General features: G+C 39.9%; 1 protein-coding gene across 4 annotated transcripts; it reads right to left on the minus strand.

The window, feature by feature from the left end:
• Nucleotides 1–1,898: 1,898 nt before the first annotated feature.
• Nucleotides 1,899–19,547, minus strand: cpeb2 (cytoplasmic polyadenylation element binding protein 2). 4 transcript variants are annotated; one of them, XM_026158363.1, is made up of 11 exons: nt 18,124–19,547; nt 16,153–16,422; nt 12,214–12,304; nt 10,638–10,688; nt 9,631–9,654; nt 7,629–7,802; nt 7,432–7,521; nt 7,119–7,237; nt 6,685–6,799; nt 6,306–6,487; nt 1,899–5,216 (listed from the first exon to the last, which is right to left on the minus strand). In XM_026158363.1, the coding sequence occupies exons 1-11, from the start codon at nt 19,066–19,068 to the stop codon at nt 4,989–4,991; spliced, it is 2,289 nt and encodes a 762-aa protein (XP_026014148.1). In that variant the 5' UTR covers nt 19,069–19,547; the 3' UTR covers nt 1,899–4,988. The 4 variants fall into 4 exon arrangements, with proteins under 4 accessions (XP_026014148.1, XP_026014151.1, XP_026014149.1 ...); XM_026158366.1 differs by lacking the exon at nt 10,638–10,688; XM_026158364.1 differs by lacking the exon at nt 9,631–9,654.
• Nucleotides 19,548–26,914: the final 7,367 nt, after the last annotated feature.

The raw sequence follows: 26,914 nt of genomic DNA on the forward strand, positions 1-26,914 counted from the left end.
CGCTCCATCTTTTACACCAACGTTTACGTGTTTGCGCGTGAGCAGTGTGAGCGGCTGTGGTGAGACCCTCACGAACGATTGATGATCGGGAGCTGGTCGTGAGGTGTTAATCACTTCTCGTTACCCCACGTATACTACACGATGCACGATGAAGGCCAAAATCGGTCCGATCACTCAAAAATCGGCTCAAAATGGGCCTAAAACTGTACAGTGTAAGCCCAGCATTAGAGCAGCAATGTTTGTTCCCCTCAGAGAAAGGGAAGAATGGGAAAAGGAAAACACCTGGCTGGAAAAAGTTAATATGGGCATGTGCAGTGAATATCAGCGCTATGTGGCCAGAAGTGTGATAATATAATTTATTTTGTGTAATAAACAACTGCAAGAATAGATGATTACAACAAATAGATGACTAATACATAAAAGTAATACATAGATGAATAATGATGATGAGTTAAGATGCGTAATCATGGGAGCAAGTGGGTTTACAAACAGGAGCAGCTGATTAGCATTAGAAAAGCTGAAATAATACCTCAACTGAAGCCAATTGTACTAAATGCACTAAATGTGCACTGTTACAAGAATGTTTTTCTTTCTATTGTTTTCTATTATTTTAAGTTAAGCAGGACAGAGTTCTTTTAAAGAAAGATTTACTTATATTCTCAAAAGTTAAGCATGACAGGCTTCTGTTTAAGGAGACCTGTTTTATCGTGTTAATGTTGTCATTTTGAGCTAAAAATAAATGGCTAAATGATCATTTGTTTCACATGTGTTCATATCACAAAGAATACACATCTACTTAAATCAAATTCAAGTCAAATGGTTAAAAAAATAATTTCACACACAAAAAAAGAGCTAGAAAATTCACCACACTGGGAAGGGTGAAGACAATTGGGTCGCCCGGCCCTGGCCACGAGGTGTCCCTTATTTATTTTTCAGGGAGTTGGCAACCCTAATACTATGTGTTGTACCTTCTTCATCTCCTTTGATGAACAGAAGATATAACTGTTCATTTGCTTTGTCTGTAACTGTACTTAGACCCTTTCTAAGATGTCTTTGCTCCAGATTTAGTGAGTGAAATATTTATTAATATGAATTAGCAGGCCTCATTGTCAATAGATATACCATGCTAGCAAAGCTAAACATTCAATAATGACTTAGCATTCCACCCTCTCAGCCAACCCCCCCCCCCCCCAAAAAAACCCCAAAACACAAAAATGCTAAAAATACGACTTTCAACCTGAAGTTAACAAAGAGGCGACACTTTGGTGATAAATTCCAACTTCAGTATAGTCAGTGTTTTCGCTAATTAGCAAATGCTAATCTGCTAGCACGACAAGCTAAAATAGCTAATAGTTATTGGATATGATCGCTTTTTAACCTTTAATCTCTAACTATAGTCTTTTCACTTGCAATAACACACTGGATACTACATGTCATTATGTGTTTGAACGAGTTAAAGTATAAAAAGTGTCTGCAAGAGCCAGATATCCAGCAAACTCATGTCCAAACAGAATGGGTCTTTATTCAGGAAGTGAAAGAAAGAAAAAGAGATTGTAATCAACACCCCATTTAAATACAAAAACAAAAATAAAAATAAACATGATATTCATTTTGCATATCAAAGAACCATTCAGTAATAATTACAATCCAAACATCTCATAAACGACTTTTGTGAAGCTATACACACAAACTCTGATTTAGAAATTAGTCACTTTAACAATAAAATTACAAATATTTAGCTTTAAAAATAATTAAACTCAAAATAATATTTTAGCAATTAGCATCTTTAAATTATATATAGTGTTTTTCACATAAAAATACAAAATAATACCAATGACATTTAAATATGAAAAATTATTCCAAGAACCTGCTACTATCAAATAAAAGAAAATGTGGGAAAAAACAAGATGAAAAGAAATAGAAATATGCATGAAAAAGTCTCTCCTTTTGTTAGCAAAACACTATCCAAAATAACTACAATCATTTACATCAGTACAAAGATATCTGGATTTAAAAATACTTGCAATGAAAAAACGGGGTATCTTTTTCTGACAGTAAAAAATGACACTGTGGATCAGAAATTTGCAAAATATGCAATGAAAAAAATAAATCTGCATTAAAAAGGTTTACACTGTAGTTCTTACTTTTATACAAACATTAGAAACAGTATTGCACATCACAACACAGATTCGAGGTTAGTCAGCCTTTCAAAATGTGTTATATTCAAGTTTCAGAGCATCTACGAGGACAGGCAGCTGGGGCCTCGATGCAACAGGGGAGAATCTCAAGTGTCTTCCCAGAATATAATAAAACCTTCATGTTTCCTTCCATTAAATCAAACGTGTCATGTGTATCAAAATAAGAATCAGCTGTATATCAAAAACTTTGATGTTACTAATGATGTGATTCTTTGTCAACCAAAACTTTTGGACATAATTAGGGGTAAATAAAATCGAAATATCAGTCCTATTTAAATAGAAAAATACAATCAAAATCAACTCATTTTTTTCGTCTACAAAAATAGTGAAATAAATATGATTTTTACAAAAGCAAGGACACATACAGAACCAAGTAACAGTGTTTAACATAGAAAATAGAAGCTCACAAAAACAGCACGAGTCAAGTGTTACAGGTGACGATATTCAAACATTATCAGACGCCATGAGAACCAAAGCCACGAGGAGGAAGAGGGGCCAGAGCGGGAGCCCAGTCTTTAGCTTTCACCTCCCATCAGGTTGCAGGCCGCGACGCCTTTCCGACTCCCGCTCCTCGTAACACCCGGACCATTTTAGAATATATTAGAAAACATTTGCTTTTTGCTCTACTCACACAAAACATAGCTAACTTAAGACCACTGCTCCACGCTACACTTTAAATAAGTCATTATGGGGAAAAAATATGATAAATTCTACCTATAAATAGGTGAAAACTTTCATAATTCGCTTCTAAACACAAGGGGTGAAGGAGACGGAAAACGAGCAGGGATACAGAAAAGTAGTGCATAATGTATATTATATATTAAAAAAAACAAAACAAAACAACATATTGAAGGGCCAGTGATGAGTAAATTGTTCACACAAACAATTTCAATTACACAACTCAACTAGTCTCAGTTCCATTAAGGTTTTGTAACAGTACACAGTTGACGCCTGAACACTGATACCGAGGAGCACACACACAGGGGCATGAGACACTAAAACCACGACAACACGAGAGCGACACACTTGTACAGTACCAAACAGACGGCTGGGCGACCGTCCTCACAAAAAAAGATTGTCCCTAAAGAGTTTTTCAAGGGTCGAGGAGGAAATTAAACAAACAATAAAAAGAAAAAGATCATCTTTAGCGAAGACCACGCGTCACTGTCTTCATCGTGGACAAGTGTGGTGAGGAGATGTGGAGATGCTTCATCTTCCGGTAACTGCGTCAGTGTTTCCTTGGATTTATGGAGCTGCAGCCACACAGCATGGAAGCCTGACTGTTACATTACAAAATATGCAGTTTAGTGTGTTTGAACAATGCTCAATAACACGGAGCACGCCAAACTGACAAAGTCTTTCATTTGCGTCTGGTCTGCTGGTGAAGCTACACCAGATTAGCCTTTGGAACCACACAAAGATATGGATAGGAAGAGTGAAGGTGGAGTCATTCTTCTCTACGAAATCTGTTGATAGCTAAACTAGAGCCTCAGTCTACACTAACAACAGTCACACAGCACATGGACGACACACAAACACAAACCACTGAACACCACTCTGCTTCTCAATGGCATTTTTTTGTTGTTTTTTTTTTGCTATACAAGCCACCACGTGACAACGTGATGGCATCCACTAAGTCTACAGTAGAACCAATATCACTTTTTGTATTGTTAGTATGTAAACAGATCAAACAACAGAGAAACATCAAAGCATGCAAGTTTAAATATGTTTTTTTAACTCATTTATCTTAGTCTGATTTTTTTTCCCCTCTTAGGCATTTGTACTTGATGATCATGCTACTCATTATAGAATTGTTACGTCTTGTCTGCATTTATTATTTCAGTGGTTTGTTTTTTCCTGACATATATCCAGCATGCTATTTGTGTAGCTAAGCCTATTGTCATTATATGCACTCTTAAATCTTTCTATGGCAATGGGGGCCAGAAGTGTTCGAGTGCATACTGCATTTCGTTTTACATGATTCAGGTTTATAAATGGCATTAAATATAATACCTACACATCTATTCATATATATGTATATATAGCAGCAAAGCTTCTGAAATAGCTCGGTCAGTATAAATGTTGAATACAGTTGCAGAAAAGCAGATTTTGTATTTTGAGGTATCACTCTACGGGTCAGTATGAGCGCAAAAATAACCCTAGTGTCTTCTTTTTTTTACATTTCAATAAACTCTCTAACAAGAAGAAAGAGCCCATGGCAAAGTTAAAAACAAACAAACAACGGTTTGCTTTGTGGCAGAAAATGTGTCAATTTTAAGCTTCCTATATTTTTTTCTACCTTTGGTTAATGACCCGGGGCAGGCGTCAACATTATAGAATCGAGGTTTTCCCAGAAATAAGTGTGCACTGAACGCACCGTGGGGTGGCTAGCAGCAGACAGACAGACAAGCTGCCCCCATGCAAAAACATTCCCGTATCTACGTTAAATCTCACATACAAAAATAATGATAATAAAAAAAGCTACAAAAATCAATCTCTTTTTTTGTTTTTTAAATCTCCTCTTAGAAAAGATGAAAGTACCACAAAAGAGTTGTAGAGTTGTCAGAGCCTGAGATGTGCGGGGGGTTTTGGTGAAAAACTGAGGCTTGTGGTGTTTGGCTGCTACAAAAGATATATAGATATATAGTATATACTGTATAGTGTTATGTACTTGATTATACTGATAGCTTAGGAAGCAGGAGAGGCTGAGCGATGCTCTTTTTCCTGTTAGCCAGTGTTTAATTTCCCTTTCCCCTAACTGTGTTACCATGAAATTGGGGGTCGCAATCTCTAATTCCAGCGGAAGTGAATCTGGCGAGGGCGGTCGGCGCCTTCTTTAACCAGAGGCTTGTGAAACTCCCGTCCGGCACGGGAGTGGATGTTAGCCCAGCAGAACTCGCAGTAGTACTGAAGACAGGTGACGTTAGCACAGAAAAAAGGAGCAAATTTCCCTCCACAACGAGCACCCTGGCACTCATCACAGAGCTGATCATCCAGGACGTAGGGCTTCACCTCCACCTGCACATTAACGAGACATAATGTCAGCTGTAACGAAGGAAACAAGCTTAACGAAGCACAGGCAGAGAGAAAACCTTATTTAACCAGCCCTAACAAGCGTTTGCTTATCATAACAACAAGCCCCTTCTTCTCTGTAGGGATGCTGATAACACACAAAAAGATGCAAATACACACACACTTGCACGCGCGAATGGCATAAATTACACATCACCATGACAACTATGTCATATACCATGAATCCTACTGATTCCTAAAGTCTGAAAAGTTTAATTTACGGTAATAAAATATCTCGAAGCCTTTTATTTGTGATCGTTAGTAAAATTTTGAGATTCTGCTTATAAATAAAATATTTAGTGAAATATGTATCATACTGTAGATTCCTACCATCTTTTGTTCCTTTACGGAATTAGTATGTTATCTTATGTTCTTGCATACAATGTCACAACCCACAAATGTGCAACATTAAAGCTAGAGAAGTTTGGCTGATTATGTCTACATTGTAACAAGTGGGAAAACCTGTTTATTTCTCCTAAACGGTGCTACATTTCTAAGTAACATACATTTGAGGGTGGGGCAGCAGCGTTGAGAATGTGGGTTGTGCCCATGAAAAACTTGCTAAATCTTCTCTGCCAATGCCAAACACCTTAATCTACTGAAGTTCGATTGGTTTCATTTATTTGAGTGAATGATTGCTGATTGTAGAATGGGTTGGTGTTTCCACATGCTACAGGGGCCTCTGTTTGTTAAATTAGCACATTTTTAAATTGCCAACATGTTTTATTTCTTTAGTTTTTAATCATCCAATCCAATAAATGAGAAGAAACAAGAGCCAGTAGCAGAAAAAACTGTTTGCCATTGACAGATGCAAAATACCAGCAACACTGAACAGTGAAACAAAGTGCTTCACTGACCACTACACTGAGCACAGAGGTTTCTATAAACCAAATGACCACATTCCTTTGATAGTGTGCTGCTTTTCTTGAGGTTTCAAAAAGTGTTACATTTAATTACAAAAAAAATTCTGAAACCCTGATATACACTAAAAAGTCGAAGACGGGGGAAATATTAATGAAAGGAGGGTGGTCATACCCTCTTATCAATGTCAGCATGCTGCAGCTGGACGAATCTCGCGCTGATGGCAGCGATGTAACTCTGTTGGTTTGAGAAAGCCACTCGTCCTGCCCCCTTTGGGTATTTGAGCTCTGGATCTGTATCAATTCCTGCGTAGCACACTCCACCATAGAGGCGATCCATAATCATGGCCAACTCGACTAGTAAAAAAAATGAACAGAGGACAAAAAGATGAATTTAAATATGTGAAAAAACAGATACAAGATGTGGATTTGAGAACAGAAGAGAAGCTATCAGAAGCTTATTTTTAGTCCAAGTTATCATTGCACGCATAGCTTGAATTCATCTCTATTGAGATGCAATACTAGTCGTAGAGAAACAAGTTGGCTATATTTACTTGCTCTCAGAGGACGAGGGACGCCGCCCACAAAGATGGTCTTGCGGGGATCAAGAGGCTGAGATCCATCCATCACAAAATCGCTGTCGCTCAGGTTCCAAGGACGAATTTGCACCTGGTGTCAAAGTCTAACAAGATTAGATCACCTTTCCCCCCTATAGGAAAATTGTGCCCATGTAGCTTCTTTTCACAGCGAGCTGGTACTGCTGTGCCACAGAGTATATTTAAAGATGGATATTGCTATATTTTCTGCTGCTTTAACCACATGTGCCTGCAATCAAATCAGTCCCTCGCTCTGGCTGTTAGACACAATGAAGTCATTTTAAGGTACTTCCATGTTGGCATCACTATTCAGACACAAAAGCTACACCCATCTTTTAAATTATTATTATTTAAGTGTTTAAAGATTTAAAAGCAATTTTTGAAAAACTCACAGGTTTGTCCTTGATGGTGGGGCTGGAGACACACAGGTAAAGCTTCCCATCCTCCTCCATACAGGCTTCAATCAGAGCCTGCACCGAGCTCTCTTCCTGGAACAGCAGGAATGCATAGCCTAGGAAACGTATATAAAAAGCTTCAGTGTACATGCATATAAGAACAAGAGAGGGTATAACAAAGGTGCTCACCTTGGTTTGTCACTATTCAAATGACATTCACTTATTTGCATCATATCATAATACCGTGCAGGCTCAATGTAAATACTGGTAACCAGCCATAAATAGGTGAGCTTGATGCTTTTGCTAATACCTTTAGGCGGAAAGTAGGATTTACTCTCTGCTTTGTGTGGCCAGTCCACCACAAGGTGACCAAAGCGGCGGAAGCTTGAGGTTATTTCATCTAAGGGAATTTGACATGTGACACGTGAGTAGGGAGATAAATCATAGAATTTTTTTTTTTAAAGGACTGGCAGTACAACACAATCATGAAATCATTTCTTTACTCACCTTCGTCTATGTCAGGAGGCAAACCTCCCACAAACACCTTACGAGAGAAGCGCTCGATGCGTTCCCCGTTTTGGTGAGGGTAACAGTTGGGAGAGCCAAGGACTCCTGGGACACCCTGGTTGCCATGGCCATCATCAAGGAGATTGTCATCAATAGGGAAGAGAGAGGAGCGGCCTGGTGGACAAAAAAAGGCAGGCAAGGCTACAGCAAATGTCAAGCATGCTATTAAACATTCACAAGCAGAAACCCTCACGAACATGTTTCCAATCCCAGTCACATTTCCTCTCCTTGAGGCAATGTTACATCTCTGCTATGACAGGGACGTACTGAGATGAGAGGCTTTCTATAAAATAATGTTTCTGCTTTTATTGCACTTTATTGCTGAGTGGATGTGAGGCCAAGCACCAGCTTAAAGTGAGGATTATGTACAATTTGTTTTTTTACAGATCCGAGACTGGGACACGCAATCATGTGTGCTCCACCCAGAGCAGCGTGGCAGATAAAGCGTGTGTGGAAAGGCAGGCCGAGTGGAGCGAAGCTGTTAACATAATGGCTAAGCACTATGGAGTCCCAAAGTGTTCAAATATATACCAGACGACACAAGTTATTTTAAAAGAATAAATAATGAATTAAGTTATTCATTATATAGCAAATATAAATGAAATGAGGGGATTTCTTTATCACATTCTTTGCATTATATTAGATAAAATGTGAATTATTGGACCAAAGTCTTTAGCCAGCAAAGGAAAGCAATCAAATTAATCTGATTCAACTAGCAGCTGCTTCTGTCAGAGCATAAGGACAGACGCAGCTTACAAGCCAAAAAAGTGAAGCCATCACAGAAGTGGCTTAAAAGAGGATTCTTTTTATGAGCCACCAGGGGGCGACTCGTGGTTGCAAAATCAAAAAACAACAAACAAAAAAAACAACAACCCTCACTTCCCTTTATTTGTGGTCTCAGTAGAACACTTTCCTGCAGGATTTATGGGCTCAGCTGCTAGTTTAAGGTCATACTGAAGAAAATATCAAGACCTTATTGTAAATTACATATTGATTATTCAGGATAATAATTTATCATTGATAAGTCGTTACCCTGTTAGCTTGCCATTTCACAGTCGAGCACATCTGGTTCAGAAACACCAAGATGTAGATGGTTAAAATACTGAGCTCGGAGGTCCATAACAGAACTTCTCAAACAAACAGGTGGTGTCGGGGTTTTGGAATAAAATCACTGTTATTATGAACATGAATGATATAATAATATTTTAGAAGATTAGTATATTTTAATAATTTATTATTTTTAGAAACCAATGGGATGTTTCTACAGGGTTTTGGACTTCTGCAGAAAATAAGCTCTGTGGGAAATAAAGGTTCTCTTTAAAGGTTTGCGCGGCTCCTCGTTATAGGTGCCGAGTGATTTCAAGATAATCTTCACATATTCAATCCATTTTCACAGTTTTTTTTAAGTGTGGATACATTTGGCAGAAGTAAAAACACATATTTTGAGGTATAAATAAGCTGCACCCTAGCAGCATGACTTCAGCCTGACTATCACTAACCTCCTTTGTTTGCTACCAAAACTTGAGATACAGTTTCAAAATTCACAAGTGGGGAACAAAACGTGAAAATATCTAAAGTTTGTGTAAAACACAGACCTTATTTTAAGCACACAGTCAAAAATCTATACAAAGTGCTACATGCTAACCTATTTTATTTATACTTTGGGTTTCCATAGAGCAGAGGCTATAAACACCACCAAACATGAAACCCTAAACTTAATGTATGTCTGGATACTGAAACAACACATTTTTCTTTGTATATTTTTTTAATAGTCAATCAGAAATTTGATGAGCAAAATTCTGTGTTCCCAAATTTAAAAGCAGAAAACAGTGAAGTCTAAGTCCAGACTTAAGGCCTCAGTTTGGTATCTATTTAAGCAATAACACATGCCACAAGGAAAAAGCCACAAGTAAAGAGACACGCTAGAGAAAGCTGAATTTACCTCGACGCCTCCCATAGCTCCTGGCTGCATGTAGAAAAGTACAAGAGTGCAAGTTTCAGCTATGAAACATTTCTCAGAGGGCATTTGTAACTGTAGACTTTAATCTGCTGATCCAACCCAACCAGCTTTTATTCAAGTCACCGACTAATGAGCTAAACTGAGATACTTTTAAAAAAGGACTTAAATCCTCCTGAAACCCAAAACAAAAATTATTATTTTTTCCAAACTTCCTAAATGCTGTGGCAAGGAAGCCTGAGGGGCTGCATCTGTCATATACTTGATGAAAGCAATACACAGAAAGCCCAGAAGCCTATAAATGACATTTACACAAATGTTGTTATTTTGCACAAAAAGGTTTTAAATGCGATCAAAAACCAGAAAAAGGAAAACTGTTTAAAGGCCAAAGCCCTAAATATGCTCTGGCAGGGACAAGAAATCTAATTACACACAGCAGCATAGATGGCGTTGAAAAGGGGACAAAAATTATTTTCTGATTATTGAGTCTCAGGAGGAAATGGCAACCAGAACTTATTAAAAACACTCATAATTACTCCCAAATGTTGTCTGACCCCGATTTATGTCTCGCTAATACTGTTACAAAACACGGTTTTATTTTTTTGACAACTGGATGTGTCTCCAAATGTGAAGCTAAAAAAACAAAAACACAGGGACTATTCAGGGCAACAATTATTCTAATTAACACAAGAAAATTTAATTGGAGGCAACCTGGAACAACCTTTGTCATTCAAGTACTACACAAAACGAGCACAGTAAATTTTCAGTTATACCACATAGCCACTTTAATGCCAACAAAACAGTTGAACAGCTGGTTAAAAAAACTGAACCCATTTAACGGGTACTGTCAGATACTCTGCAGCAGATGCAGCAGAGGTGACACTGCGTGGCCTTATTGCACCACAGTGAGTGCGTCTAATGAGGCTAAAGAGTAATGGTGGGAGCATCATGAGAGCTGCAGACACAGGAGGATGGTGCTAGGAGATAATTACCATTGAGCATGAGTAGGCCGTCAGCCCCGGGGTTAGGGCATCCCACACGGCCTGATGTGAGAAACAGACACACACACGCAGAAAACACACACACAAATAGGAATGAGACATAGAGCAGATGGAGAAGACAGGGCAAAGCCAATGCATGTACATGGGAATAACCACACAAAAATGCACGCACACACATAAACAGAAAAAACAACTGTCTTTTCACATGTCTAAGTTGAGCACAAACAGGAGCAAATGTTTTTTTCCCCCCATAAATGACCACATACTGTTTCAGCTTTCCGACCAAACTACAGTGGAATTACTTGTTTTATTTAAGGCGATAACAACGTCCATTTAAAAAACAAAAACAAAAAAACATTTTAATGCAAAGACCTAGCAAGTTCTGAGCTGAACAAGACAATTTCTCCCCTTTTTTTTTTTACATTCTGCTTTGGAAACGATTGAGGAAAAAAAACACTTGTTATAGTAACCCAATTTCCCATCATATTTAGTTTTACAGTGGTTTCTCAATCGTACTAATGAATCAAAAATCACAAATACCAAATTCTAGATCACAGCATTCATTGTGAAATGTCAGATAAATTAAGTCACTAATAAGATACAAATATATTAAAAATGTGTTGCCTTATGAGAAGCTACATTTGGAGCCGTTATCCAGAATGCTGTGTTGTGTTAACCATGTCAGTGCTATAAATGGCAGAGCGGACCCCTGCAACCCCCCCTTCCATCTCACCTCTCTTAGCTGTCATATGCAGCGTGTGAAAGTGTGATCACATCTAAAATTAGAGTAGACCCCCCCAACCCCCCACGCTTTGCTGTGCACACTGGCCCGTGTCCTCTCCATCTGCTCCGGCAGGAAAAACAAGAAACTCGCCCAAGAAAGGAGGGCGCAGGTTGAGTAATAATCTTAGCCAACTGCAAATGAGAAAATCCACACAGGAAATTTTATACGTGTTTGCAAACCTCAACTGTTTGTCTTTTAACCAGTGATGAGTTTTTCTTCTTTGTAATATTTTAAAGTGAGAGTGTTTTTGGCTTGTCAGGCTGTAAAAGAGCTACGAGCAGCCGTCAGTAGGAGCTGTTATTTGACACTGCTCCTCTGATGTCCAGCAGTTGAGCACAGGAGGCCAGGACAGTGTCGATCTACGATAAATTCTCTGCTTGGTCCTGCCAAGAAGTGAGGAATAATTCAGCAGTTACACAGATCCGTTAATATATTTTTAAGGTGTAAAATACACATGTTTGACAGTTACAGATGTTTTCTGATATTAGTAAAGAAAAATGCCATGGTTTCTCTTTTTCCTGACCTCCAGCTCTGAGTCAGATCAGTGTGCTGTTCAGGTTAAGTAGGAACAGGATCAGAGCTGGAAGGTCATGTAAATGTGCAGCTGGTGGCACAAGTATTAAGCTCTCAGCAGGGAGAAAATAAGCTGGTGTGTGGAAAAACAGCACAGCTCTGGGAGCAATGGGCCTGTCACTTCCCTGCACGATGTCGGGTTGCCTCCGCGAACACGATCGCCTCCCTCTGACCCCACGAACTGAGACTGAAAGGGAAAGGCCAGCTTACCTTTCATCGGATCCTGCTCAGCTCGCATGATGTCAATCAGAGAGCTCTCCAGGGAGTGCATGTTCAGACTGTCGTACATCCTGGTGCGATCCTGAAAAAATACAGGTGACATTTCTTTTTTTAATCATCCAGAGTTTGACAAAACAAACAAACGTCACGGTGCACGAATAAATCCTCACGTTTCTCACACACCTTCGGGATTTGGCTTATGAATAATAAAACCTTTGAAGCACAGGGTATTTGGCTTAACATGCGCCTCACGCTCGGATTAACATTTTTTCCGTATTTATTCACTTCAGGAGTCTAAAGGTAAGTTTACAGGCAGCCTACACAACGGATTCCCCAAGCTCTCTGGACTGCTTCCAAGATGCAGACAAAGAGAGAAAATGGAAACTAAAACCAGGAGCGGCATTTCACAATAGAGCTGAGATGGAGGTTGGGAGTTTGTCAGCAGAACAGTGAAGTTGATCATCTTATTATTCTAGCCAGAGTGCCAAGTCCACCTTATAACACACAGCACAATGACAGGCTAATGTCCCAACTCTATGATAGTTAATAGCAGCATGTCGCTTCTGTGTAAGCAACAGTAATTCAGAAAATGATCACACGGTAACTGCGCAAAATACAAAATGCTATCAAAAAATTTACAATTAAAATGCAATAGCATGCAACTTCTTGCATTTGTGTTGGTCAAGCTTCAACTTGAACTTCATTTCAGGTAAGGGGACAAAATCACAGGAAGTCAAATTTCACAAGGACGGCTGATGATAAGTGACAACTGTGCTGGTGTAACCAGAAACGGTTTCCCTGCATTGTACTAGAGTGCACTGTCATGTGAAAACGTTCAGGTAGATGTAAAAACGCAGATTAGTTTGAGATCGAGGTTCACTTTAGCGCTCTGTCTCAAGTCTGGGGAGTGGTCCAAATGAAGCAGGAGTGCTTGAGCGCTGCAGAGCTTCACAGTGAGACAATCCTGAAGGGGGCCAACTTTAAAGTGAGTGTTTTTTGCTTTTTAATAGTTTTGGAACTTTTTGACCAAACCCTTTCACTGCTGCATTATGAGAATGATTAACAGGTTCACACTGGTCTTTATGTGTCATAAACCTGCCAACTTTAGAGACGAAGGACAGCGACTTTTGCCTGCTTCCTTGCCAAAGGGGATGGGTGGCCAAATTTCAGGCTGGATGTGGGGATTTTCAGGGGATTTGTGTCTCCAGCTGGAATTGAACCAGGACCTTTTGCTTGCCAGCGGACCACTAGTTAATTTAAATTGGCTTAATTTTTTTAATATCCCTTTCCTTCACAGATTTTTTCATGTAAATATTCCAGGCTTGAAGAAATCTTGGTGATATTTCTATCATCACATCAATAGTGCACGTGTTTTTTCTTTGAAGTGCTAAACAGCAACCTGTTTACTGTTGATCATTTAGTTTGAGTAATTTTCATGACAGGCCAAGGATTCTGGAGGGTTCTGTGTTAACAAGAAGACTGATGTAATGGGTGACAATGAGCAATGGGAAACCTGACGTTGCTGGATGATCTTTTTTCTTTAGCGTCATAGTATTTTAGGGTGATCACATCAGTTAATTGCAGGAAACTTGCAGCCTTTCTTAGAGAAACAACAAGTGACTAGCCCCACTAAAGGCTAACTGAAGGCAGAGGTGCTGTTCCTTTTGTCCCCAGTTTACCTCTGTGTTATGTTAAAAACATGACACAGCAGAGATACAGTCTGTCACTGACTGCCAAACATTAAACAGAGAGGAAGGAAGGAAAAGACTTGGAATCTGAAAAATTCCAGTAGTGACACTGTTTATGGAAATTAACAATCCATGCAGTCGCGTCTGTTTCCTGGAATAGGAAGCGCTGCACTTCTTGGCACTGATAATACTAATAATTTGAGCTCATAGCAACAGTCGTACCATTTGGTGACACCATTAATAAGGTGATATCATTAGATCGGTCTGAATGAGTCACGGCCATACCCGCATTAATCTTAGAATTGATTCAGGCAAAGTCGCTCATAATCTGAAAGGTTTTGTGGATTTGATTTTATATTAATTGTGTGTTGAGGTCCTTAAAGGCACATTTAAACTTTTAATCAATTGATGCACTTTGAGTGTCCAAGCTGTGCAGTTTTTAACATTAAAATGTCTCTTACATGAAGCCTATAACTGAATGATTTTATAGAAGAATTCAACAGCAACACCGAGCTCTTTCAATGCAAGTCGCACTGGAAATGATAAACTATGACAAAGAATGATATTAAACATGGAGTTTCAGGGAACAATACTGCCTCATAAATGTTCCTAAGAACTCAGTAATATCAATTCAAAACAAGTAAAACACTGTTCAAAGTGCCTGTATCCCAGGGGGAGATTTTCTGAAGGCTTTCCTGACTATGACTCCATTTCTTTGCAGGCACGAGAATCGAAACATCAAATCACAATGCAAATTATGTTCTTTGAAAATAGCAACCAGTCTCACGGCACACGCAGACGTCTCTTTACACTTGGCAAAGATCTAGGCTTCGCAATCTTCCACATCAGGTTACTTTGCTTTTTTCTGCATTCTGTGTAAGTTTGATTGCTAACTTGAAACTCCAGGCAAGGTTTAATTCAGTGTGTGCACGGGAGGTGTGTTACTATGACGATCACAAGTGTCTGGGTCCAATTTTAAGAAAAATATAAAGTGACATATGGGGCATCACTTGAATTGTGCTGCAAGCCTTGGTTCTGAAGCATGTGCTATAAGCTATGTGTTGTACAAAAGTGATACATTCTGAGTGCAACGTGTAAAAGTTAAATGGATGACTCTGTGTGTGGTTCAATGCATTAATTAAAGATAATTATACACAAATAAACCGAGCACAAGGCACTACATAAATGTCTTCAGGGGTTATAAATCAGTTCATGTTTTTAGTTCTGGTAAAAACATTTTTCCTACACAGGAGGTAACTGTAATAAAATAATCTTCCTAAATCAGTTTTGTGAATTGGGATTTCATTTACTAACACACACAACAGACGTTCTTGTTTAAGAAATAGTGAGAAAAAGGAAAATTTTGTTAAATTAGGTAAGTCACTGTACTTAGTCATCCCACAGAGGCCCATTCTGAGCCTGGAAAAACACTGTATCAGCGACACGAAAGAGACGAAGATTAATCCAATTTTGTGAACAAATGGGAATTTTGTTTTTGGCAGGAAAATTAGAACGATGTGATTAAAATATGACTAAACGATGACCATCTGGACCCTGAAGCATTAAAAGGGGAAAGTAGATGCACTGATGATCATAGAGTCCCTCAGTTCATTTAAGTACACAAAAAAATATATCATTAATGTTAGAAACGTGACAATATTCAGAAATTAGACACATAGGCAGCATATTGTAGTGTCAATTTTCTGATGAAGATGTGGGAATGGATGTGGTAATATGTTGTTTAGACATGTATAGAGAACATTTGGAATGTGCTCAGACCATAGTATAGACACTTGTCTTTCTGAATAATAGCAAAAACCTGAATATTTTATGCAAGTAAACAACTGTATTTCTGATACTTTCATTAGGTAGACCACAACTTGGAATATGACCTTTTAAAGTTTGGCAAAGGAGCAGTTTTAGTGGCAAAAGGCGTTAACTTCCTGAAAATAAAGCAGCCCAGCCGAGATCCTCAGATCTAAAAACTCTTGCTTATGTTTCTCCTGTTGATAGAAAGAATTATTATCCCCTTTTAGTTTATACCTCATCAAGTAAAGTTAAGTAAAACTATCCCTTCAGAGACCTTCATCATTTAATTTGTCTAACATCTAATTCGTGTGATTGATTTAACCTCTGTCGCCAGCTCTTTCCCACCTTTAAACCCACTGATTCTCACACTGTCAAACAAAAACCCTTCTGTTACCCCCCACACACACCAAACCAATGATCCTACAAAACATACCTGCAGGGGCAACAAGGTGTTGCTGTTGCTGTCTGTGCGAAACATGTTCTCCTCTATCCAGGACTTAGGCCCCAGTGATCCGCCAGAGCGTGGGAACTTGGGAGGAGCGATGACATTGCTTGAGAAGGGCTTCTTCAGGGGTGAGACGTGACTGACTGAGCCAGGTACACCCATGCCGCTCCCTCTGCGGTGGTCCCGGCCCCAGGACATCCCCCCGGAGCCCCAGCCATTGCCTTGGTGACTACCCCAGGGAGATGGTTTCACCATGGGCTGTGCAAACATAAAGATAATATGGAGTTAAAGAGAACTGAGAGCTTTATCATGTCTGTAATACACAAATATTTTTTGTATTTACAACATCCATTTCATCCTATCTTGCCTTTCTTTCCTTTCACAGCCACAGCTTGATCTGCTCCTGTAACGGGTGGCTGGATAAGAAGATTTAGGGCTTTAAGACTAATACTAAGTATCCTGTGCGCTGCAACACCACCTCTGTAACTTACACACAGTCTCTCTCCACCTGGACCTTGGGTCCCCTCTTAAGCATCATGCATTGGATTGCATTGTGCTTAATCTCACATGTGAATCATACACAGAGGAGAAACAACTTTCTGTTTCTTCTGCACTCAATGCTTAATGTAAACTGAACTCACTGGCAACGTCCATGTTCTAATAGTGCTGTATTTGAGGAACAGAGTTAATAATCTAAAAAAAAAAAAAAAAAAAAAAAAAAAGGATAACAGAAGTGCTTTTAAGCAGAATCATAAGAGAGAGACTCAGCACTCTGAGAAAGGGAAATGGAAAAATCTATGAGCAAAGTTGAAAGAACGCTCTTTTTAAAGCTACTGTTGGGAAATCCATGTCCTGGTTGCCACTGAAATTAAAGTTAGTTTAGATGAAGCTTCCAAAAAACAAACAAACAAACAAAAAAGATCCAATAAGCACCCAGAGACATTTCAAGATGGCTGCCGAGTACCAAAACTTGCTTCTAGAAGGACATTTACATGAAAAGAGGCTGTTTTAGAGTCCTGTTAGAAATGAATGTACCAAACCTCACATACAAAAAACACGATTCACAAAATATGCATTTAGTAACTAACAAAATAGAAAAGATGCAGCATTTTCTTATGTTTTTCACTTTAAAATTGAACTTGCACGTAATGGTGGGGATCACCTTTATGCGGTTGTCTGTGTTGGTTTCATGAAAATATATTTACATAGGACTCAGAGCAAAGGGCTAAAGGTTAGTGAAACAGGAACACCACACATGCACTACAGGCACACCCAGTCACATACATACTTCCATGCACACACCCAATGTGCAAATTGCATTACGGAGAAACCTGAAGCTGAAGGCTACAAACCCCCAACTGCTGCATGACTGGACTGCTCATGTGAGCTTCTGCTGTTGCTGCATTTCCTCAGGGCATTGCAACCGACAACCATCACACCACCAAGATACTGGACGCTTTTCATTTCACCCAAATATAAGCACCCATTTACGACAACAAACCCTGCAAACCTTTGTATTCCCACTGAGTGCACCACAAGGCAGGGATGGCCCTGTGCCATGTGACCACATCCCACAGCCAGCTTCCAGGAGAGAACAACAGCTAGATTCAGTGATGCTCCCTTGTAACCCTGTTCACCCCTCCCTCTCTTTGCCTAAAGAGTAGACTTGAGCCCTTGCATAATGCATTATGCATTTGTCATTATGCATCAAGATAAAAATAGTTTATTATTCAAGGTAAAGATTATACATGAATTCACATACACACATTAATCTATAAAGGCTTTATAACTACATTGTGACAAAATATCCCCAACCCAAGGACGTGCCAGAGTCAGCTTTCACAAAACTATAGACCTAATGGATTGGCTACAGATTTGGAGAGTCTTAATATCTACATTCGCTTATGATAGTTACATTAATGGGAATAGGAGACCCGGCCATGCTCCCCAGCAGCTCACCTGATGTTGGTTGTAGTTGTTCCTCTGCTGCAGGAAGGCGCCCTGCTGGGGATGCATCTGGGGACTAACGGGGGACCTGCGACTTTGCGGCTGCTGAGGGACGTTTATCTGGGGTGAGAAAGGACCGCTGAAGCCCTGCACGTTAATCCCGGCGCACGGATTAGCTGACACCGGAGAAAAACTCTGGAAGAAGGCCGGGTTGATGGAGGAGGGGATACCTGGGTAGAAGCTGTTGTCAGAGTCCGCGTTGGGCATATGGTTAATGGCGTTCGCGTGGATGGGGTTGATGGAGTTGGGTGCGGGCGGGGGAGAGGAGCTGGTCTGAACGGACCAAGGGGTGCCGAACCCAGGGAGGGAAGGTGAAGACGAACCCGCACTGGCGCTCTGCAACTCCTGGGTGGGGAGGTTCGGGAACGCGGCGCCGAGACCTCCGGACAACATGTTGCCGGTGCTGCTGCTGCTGCCATTGCCGTTATTTATATGGTGGGCGATAGGGGAGTCCATTTGGATCTTGTTTAGGTTTACGGAAGTGGGCAATGGCGACGCGGCATCAGCTTCAGCCTCTTCCACTGGAGAGCCGCGGGGGTCAGCGGCGCTGAGTTTGGTCTTGGAGAAGGGCTGCCTCTGCGGCAGGTGACTGAAACGTCCCTGGGGTGGGGTCGGCTCTGTGGGGCTGAACTCAGTGTGCTGACCTAACTGCTGATGTATTTTTCTGCTGTGCTGAAGGTCACAGATAGACTGCGTCGGGCAGAAATGATCAGGGAAAGCTATCTTCTGCTCTACGTGGTTATAATCCGGCGTGAACGAGCTCAGCTGGCCGTCGTTGTGCCTGTCGGTTTGGTTCGGCTGCTTTCCGGGTTTGCTGACCGGGCTGCTGCTGCGGTCCGTTTCCGTGGTTGACGGGGGTAACTGTGTGGTTGTCACCCCCACAGGGTCATCCTGCATGTTTTACTGATGCGCAGCAACTGACAGAAACAGCAGGGACGAGGCGACGCTGCTGAAAGGCGAAAAGAGGGAGGAAAACCGGTAGGACGAGGCGTAGTATCCGTCCGCCGATGTAAAATACTAAATTCGACGTTTAAATAAGGCAAGAAATGCCGACGAGAATATATTTAACCAGCGTTCCTAAATGAGGTCTATTCAAAGAGTGTGTGTGAAAAGGCTGCAGACTACAGCGCTGAGAGGAGGGGGTCTGGCCTGTGCAAATAGTCAGCTCGCTCGATGCCTAATCTCTGTTTCACTCGGTGATATTATCATCTGACTAAAGACCGAGCTTTTTAGGCCTTGTACACTAGCCTAGCCTGTACGGTCCATTCCTGTCCGACCGTTCTGCCCCCTCCTCTGGTTACCGGCTGTGCTGCTGCTGCGGCAGAGGATTAAAGATCCCCGACTCAATCGACGTCACGACCGCATCACGCCTGTGCGCCCGCCTCGAGCCCGAGCTGCAAAGAGGACCGCATTGTTTACGTCACTTTTTCATTATTCATAAAGTGCAGTAGGCCTAAAACCCTCAGCAAAAAAAGGCCACTGTAGGCTGACTGTGGCCCTAATTATGACCAATAATTTTATGACTAATACTGCCGCGTGACTAATTTGTATGGCCATGTAGCGAAGTGACCCTATAGCAACCATTGCAAACTACTAGTCAGTTATCATATTCATATTCATCGTCAACTATTCAAGAGCCAATAACCCTTTCGTATTTATATTTCACAATACATGGTGTTAATTTGAAATATTTTATTTCAACTAAAGTGACATTCAGAAGCCTAATTCAAACGCCCAGCCAGGATACATTACGCACTCTTATTGAACTGGATGTTAACGCCACTTTGGCCTCTCTATTCTGCATGTCTCCCCAATAGTGCTTTGAAAAAAGCTCAAGCATTTCCAGGGTACACGTTGTACAGTTTTCATCCGCCCGTGCCTATCAGTATTCAGTCCACAACCATCGTGCGTGCGTCTGCGCCAGCGTCACTTTACGCATGTACGCCGACAAGCTAAATATAGTTTTCTATGTCAGCGCGTGTCAGGGGAGATGAATCTTCTTCGCCTGCACTGAACTCAAAGCTGACAAGTAACCCCAACATATGATTTGCCACCAGCAGCAGCTCTATGTGGCTACTAGGTAATCTTTTTCTTTTTGGAGCGAGTGAGAGAGCGCATCCCGGGTATGCCACCAACTGACTGTGTTTTAGGACACAAGGCAGAAACAACAGAATGTTTTAGATGGTCTCTTCCCTCAGCAGCTGAGTGGTAGATGCCTTTAATTCATTTTAAAATACAAAACAAGCATCCGTTGGGAATTGGAGGTATACAAATGGGGAAAAAAATCCGTTCTTATTTCGACAGAAAGCCCACTTTCAGTGTCTTACTCCACTGCATTTTCTATGTTAGCACAAATATGGATGAAGAATTTCACTTTTTTTAAAGAGTGAAACTGAATAAATCATCGCGGCATCACTGTTTGAAGGCGATTTTTAACGAGGTAGACAAATACCAGAGTAGCAAAGCAATGTGCATGATGGACCTACCATCTGGTCCCTGCTAATGATGATAGCTCACATGACACATAGCGTATTGCTTGAAAACGGTGCTGCCAATTCCATAATTTTATCAAGAACTTGATAAATATTTTTGAATAAAGCGTTATATATATTTAACTATTACAGTCACTGGTATGTGTGTATACTGGAGAGTGAATCTCTGTCTTTACAGTCAATCTGAACTTAAAGTAAGACTGAAAGTGATCACTGAAAGCACTTGACCCCTATCACTGATGTCTTATTTTTCCTCCCCCTACTCACTGCACCTATGTCTTTTGGGCATAAAGCAGCAGAGAGAAGAAGCCCCCCCGGAAATTCCCTATGATAAGGTCCCAGATGGGACAATCCCACCAGTGAGGGGGCAGGTGTGGTGGCCACAGTTGGAGCTGAGCACCAGTGATTAGCCAAGCCCAGTAGTGCAGCAGGGAGTTAAATGGGGCAGGCTGCCAGCTGCTTGCGCCTGATGATGATGATGATGATGATGATGAGTTGGGGGGGGGGGGGGGGGACACGGGGGGGGTTACCCTGGTAGATGGGGTGGAGGCAGGGTTGGTGTTAGAGAGAGGAGGGAAGGGGGTGGGGGTCTTTTCTGTGACTCTCACCTGGCCCAACACACACAAAATTTGACACATCTGTCCAAATACTGTACACAGTTCTCCATATTTGCATTCACTTTCAGATCGAACTGTCTGAGTATGTTGAAACATCGAGCCAACAAGTACAAGTATAATGATACAAGCAAGCATATGTCATTGGATCATGAGGGTGCATCATGTGGCTAAAATAAAGTAGCTACGCTCATTCAAAGCAGGTTTTGAGAAAGCACCTGGCCCACTAAGCAATCTCAAATTTCACCATGTTTATAAAGCTTGATCTATTTAGGTCTCTGTCAGAGAGGATGGCAGTCACACTGCAGCTGCAGTCGTCATAGCAACAGGTAATCTGCATTTCCTTTTGTGTGCTTGATTAGCCTGTTTGACTCAGGGCTCTCACTCTCTCTCAGTCTGTATGTTTTGAAGGGTTGGGCCGATGCCACTGATCAGCTCATTCTATCTCACGGATGCATTCATCAGCGCTGATGACATTGTATTCTGAGAGTCACGAGTGTGTGTGATTCAGGTTTTATAATCCCATCCCAGCATACAGGATGTATGCCTTTTGCATGCCACGCAACTATTCTTTCAGGGCTGCAACTGTTTCCTTAGACAGAAGCACCAACAACCCTTTGTTTTTCAGTGAGTACCTGGAGATTCAAAATGTGTTCATGTCTGATCTGTAAATACATAAATGCTAATATTAAATTCAGATCAATCTGAATGACAAAAAAGATGATTTTTTTTTGGGGGGGGGGGGGTTGCAGTTTTTAAGATATATAATATTTGTTTAATTACTAAAATATAAAAAGATTGGCATAATATAGTTTCTCTTACTTACAGCATTTAACTTAATGCAAAAAAGTAAACAACTGTTTACCTTTCTAGAGTCAGTCCCTCTTTAATCTTGCTAAATGAAAGACCTTGCCACGGGCAGTTTTCATTGGAACAACTTTCTAAAACTTAGCATTATACTCAGTAGCTTGGTTTAGGGCAATATGTGCATTGACTGTAGAAAGGGATGAGGTTTTAAAGTGTAAGGCGTAGTGGCCCTGAGGTGCAGGACACACCATAAACACCACCAACAAAAATCCACAAACAAAAAAAGCATTTCAAAAAAACACTGGTCAACCTTCCACTTCCTTCAAGTGTGCTTTCAGAGGCCAAAATGATAGTTTAATGTTATCTGTTGAGAAGAACTGCATTACATGCATATCCATATCATGAACTTAGAGCTGTATTAAATAATAAATCAGCTTCCCAAGCTTTTTCATAATAGAGTAAACCACCATAATTGTGAGCCTCTGAATTAACATGCTTGATGTCTTGCTGAACATTTCCATAACAACTTTAATTTGAACTGCAATCTTTTCTTTCTGATTTTGAACAAAACAACTGTCAGTTGGTAATTTCCATAAAAATGACAGATCAGAGTCCCCACCCTGTCCTCTTTTTTGTTTCCTCTTTTATTTGCTAACCCAGCCTCTATTCTGTTCATTTATTTTGATACCCAGCTGAGTGTGGGAGAGACTAACAGAGACCAATTACTTAATTACTTTATGATAAAAAAAATAAAAAAATAAAAACTGTTTTAATAACAATAAAGAATTATTCATTATGAAAGGAGGAAGAACCTCAACTGTGTGTGAGCCCCTGAGTTTGTGCCAAGAATATCCATTGGATAATCTGCCTCAGATTATAGAAAATCCTATATGATAGTCCCATAACATGTTCCTATATAACTGAATCAGTCTCTTCTTTCATCCTTTAAAACCTTTTGCACATTTTAATGATCTTCTAAAATGGAAAAATAAAAGGCTGAAAAATGAAGCTAACTTGGAAGCAAATTCCAGTTCCTCATATAGCTGCTACACTTCTCCACAGACTACTATTTTAAAATTCCCAACTTTAATTCAGAAAATGATATGTTTACAGCCTGTTACAAAATGCATCTTTGGTTTCTGGAGCTAATCTAAGGCTTAAAGGGGTAAGATCACTTGTATTGATTGGCGTACTAGCACAGGCGGTTGTCATAAATATCCATCCATCACTTCTTAGGGAATAGCACTGTGTTCCCAAGTAAAATAAACCCTCTCTCTGGGGAAAAGTCTTAATACACCTTGGAAGAGACTTCTTTCATCTGCTTCTATTTGCAATATCATTCATTAGGTCCCAACTCACAGCTCATGGTCATAAGTGAGGCCAGGAACGTGGATCGACCAGTAAATTGCCACAACAGAGCAGTAAAGCATTCACTTTGCAACAGATGCTGCGTCAATCCGAACTACCACTTCAGCGAGTTCTAGTCACCAAACTGGACCTTTTCACCTGTTGTTGTGTTACACACTTCAGGACCTTTGCAAGCAATGTGTCAGCTGATATCTCTAAATATGAGTAAGTATTATAAGCACATGTACAGCTGGATATCACTGTGTGTAAACAGGGAAAAAATAAAATTATGGCAAACTGATGCTTTATTTTGACATTTGTCTTGTTTACCAGAGAAACTGAGCACACTGTCTTGTTGTACCTATGCTTCCAATTTAGCATCCTATCCTAAATTTATAATACCAGCACATGGGAGGGCTTTCGTTCCAATTTGCACCCGGCATGGCCTCCAGGATGGAGGTTTCTTTGTTGCGCTAAATTGTCCCTTTGTTGTGACTCTCTGTGCACCGAATAGCTCTTTGTGTTTGCTGACTGATAAAGCTTCTGCAAACAGTTATCTTAGTCACACACACATGCGTGGACACAGACAAACACAAACACCCAGTTAGAAGTGTTGGTAACGATGTTACATCCATGTTAGATCACAAACTCACAAACAAACTGACATACAGCGTGATAACAGATGCCTTGATAAGCTTATCTTGTATCCAAGCAGGGGTTTCTCAAGACTGGTCATACCTCCTTGTAGCCACTGTTTCTTCAGAATCAATCAAAAACGGTCCTCCATCTATGATTGGTACTATTCTCTGAGATGAATGAGGGCAGTATTATGAACGGCATATATTTGCATTTTATGACCCACTGCAGAAGGCTTGCCACACTGATTAGGTGGCTCGTTTCTCCAAGGCCGGAGAAAGACCATGGACATCTGTCATGCTTTAAACGTATTAGAAGTGTGACAGGGTGTTATCACTAGATTAGGCTGTATATGACCTTGCAGCAATATAGCAAACTTCAAAACCTCAAATTATGAAAGCTTTTATCATATTTGATCAACCCCATTCTGTTTTCTTTGTCTAAGACTCTCCTGGCTCTTGTCACTAATCTTATTCCCAATATTCTCATGTGTGCTCTCCAGTGATCATGTCCACATCACATCTGTCTGTTCTCTTTGCTTCAGCTTATATGTGTGTGTGTGTGTGTGTGTGTGTGTGTGTGTGTGTGTGTGTGTGTGTGTGTGTGTGTGTGTGTGTGTGAGAGAGAGAGAAAGAGATGCAGTTATCTTAATGTCAGGGTAGATTTCCTTGGCTTGTTGCACAGAAGCCAGAGCTTTGTTGTAACAGCAAACATTAGCATGACTAGATAACATCCTCCAGCCTTCTGTTTTCCATCCACCGTTTATTTGCACACAAATACATGAATAGGATGGACACAGACGCTAATGTCAAGCCTCAACAGGGGTCTCAGACATATGGGGATGCCTTTAATGATGTTTGAAAGAGAAACAACAAGGGCACCCGCCTAACCACACACACACACACACACACACACACACACACACACACACACACACACACACACACACGCACAGTTTGTGTTTTCTGAAAGCACCTGTTTGTCATTGTAATGCATTATTGCAGGTAATGCAGTTAGGTGTGTGTCAGTCTGCGTGTACATCTGCATGTGTGTTCCATAGATTGTAAACCAGCGTCTCAGATGTCACCAGAACAGAGCTACAGCTGGGGGTCAAAGGTCATCAGTGCCAGGTGCCTCAGGGCTACAGATGTCTTGGGGAGAGAAAGCAGGTGTAGTATTTGTCACTGAAATAACAAGATCATCATTTTTATTTTGTGAAACCTCATCTGAAAGAAAATAAAAGACAACACTGCGCATGTTAGGTTTAGTGCTCCTGTTTTTAACATCTGATGTTCTCATGTCCCGATAAATAACATTCATTATCATTTTAAAAATAAATTTGTTCTTTTACTAAGAAAAATGATCTAAATTAATTTTTCTGTGTGTCACACTTTGGAGACAAGTGTGAAGGAAATGAAAGGTTTGTTACCAATAACAGTAATAGGAAACAAGGAAAAAGAAGAAAATAAATCAAACCTTATGTAAAATAAACAATAATTTTGTTTAGAAATGCAAAATAAAACAATAAAAAACAACAAATACGAAACAAATTAATTATTAATAAATAAGTGAGCAAAATAATAAAAACTGGAAAAAATAAATTCCACTCTCATATTAAAAATTCTGGGACAAAAATTCCAGATTAAAAACGGAATATGTGGAAGTAGTTAGTTATGTATCATTAAACTGGTTCTCCTGCTGGATGAATGTGGAAAATTTTAATTCGACTTTGGAAAATGAACACAATGACCACGTTCTCTTTACTGCACAGCTAAAATGGCAATAATCGTCACTTCTTTAGATTTGTTTTACTACTGTACAGAACCTTTTCTACTGGAAGCTTACCCTGTATTGTATATAGACTAACCCTGCAATAATGTTGTTTTTGTTATATCATTATGATAAATTTCAGATTTATCAGAAATTTCCATGACTACATTTTATTTGTCGAACTCACAATAAACCCACTCATACCTTATACCCACCTTAATATATTTATATAAATATTAATTAAAGTGCACACAGAAGAATTCTCATGCGGGTTGATGTTATTCCATCATAGGGGAACTGCTGTGCTTCATCAACAAACTATTTTCATTAACAACACATTTAACATTTTCACAGATTTTATTAAGTGTAAAAAATATAGCAAAATGGTTAAACATTTAAATAGTTTTGTTTGGGCTAAACAGTGAAATGAGATGTTAAATTCATTATCACAGAAATCTGGATAATTCTGATCACTGATAAGTGATTGAATAACTTTGCCCAGTAGTTGTGAGGAAGGAGAAACTTTGCACATTACTGCCACTTAGTGGTATAAGTAGCATCTGCTCTCTCTCTCTCTCTCTCTCTCTCTCTCTCTCTCTCTCTCTATCTATCTATCAGTGTTGGTCAAGTTACTTCGAAAAAGTAATTAATTATAGTTACTAGTTACTTCTTCAAAAAAGTAACTGAGTTAGTAACTGATTTACAATATAATCTATCTATCAAAGTAATTAATTACTTGCAAAGTAACTATTGGTTACTTAAAAAAACAAAACAAAAACGTTTAACCCTCTGGGGTTCAGGATATACTTGGCCATTTTAACTACTTTTGATTTTCCCTCTACATTTTACCTTTAAAAACTATTTACTTTGCCTTGTTTGGTATCATCCTTTTCAGCACGTGTCTGAATTTACAGTTATGTTTTCATTTTGACATGCTGTATTAACACAATTGATCTAAAATCAGACAAAAACCATAAAATCTGAGTATAAAAAGTTATATATTTTTTTTACTATTTCAACCACAAACATGTTTAATGAATCATATTTCATAACATTAAATGCAAATATAAATTGTCA

The sequence above is a fragment of the Astatotilapia calliptera genome, chromosome 23 (assembly GCF_900246225.1).
Source record: "Astatotilapia calliptera chromosome 23, fAstCal1.2, whole genome shotgun sequence".
Lineage (NCBI taxonomy): Eukaryota > Metazoa > Chordata > Actinopteri > Cichliformes > Cichlidae > Astatotilapia > Astatotilapia calliptera.

Excerpts from the sequence above, each read along its gene's own strand:
- cpeb2 (XM_026158363.1), bottom strand. The coding sequence starts at position 19,068 with ATGCAGGATGACCCTGTGGGGGTGACAACCACACAGTTACCCCCGTCA. Across the intron at positions 10,689-12,213 it reads TGAGCAGGATCCGATGAAAG|GCCGTGTGGGATGCCCTAAC; the intron begins GTAAGCTGGCCT and ends TTCTCACATCAG. Across the intron at positions 6,488-6,684 it reads CCCTCGTCCTCTGAGAGCAA|TCGAGTTGGCCATGATTATG; the intron begins GTAAATATAGCC and ends TTTTTTTACTAG.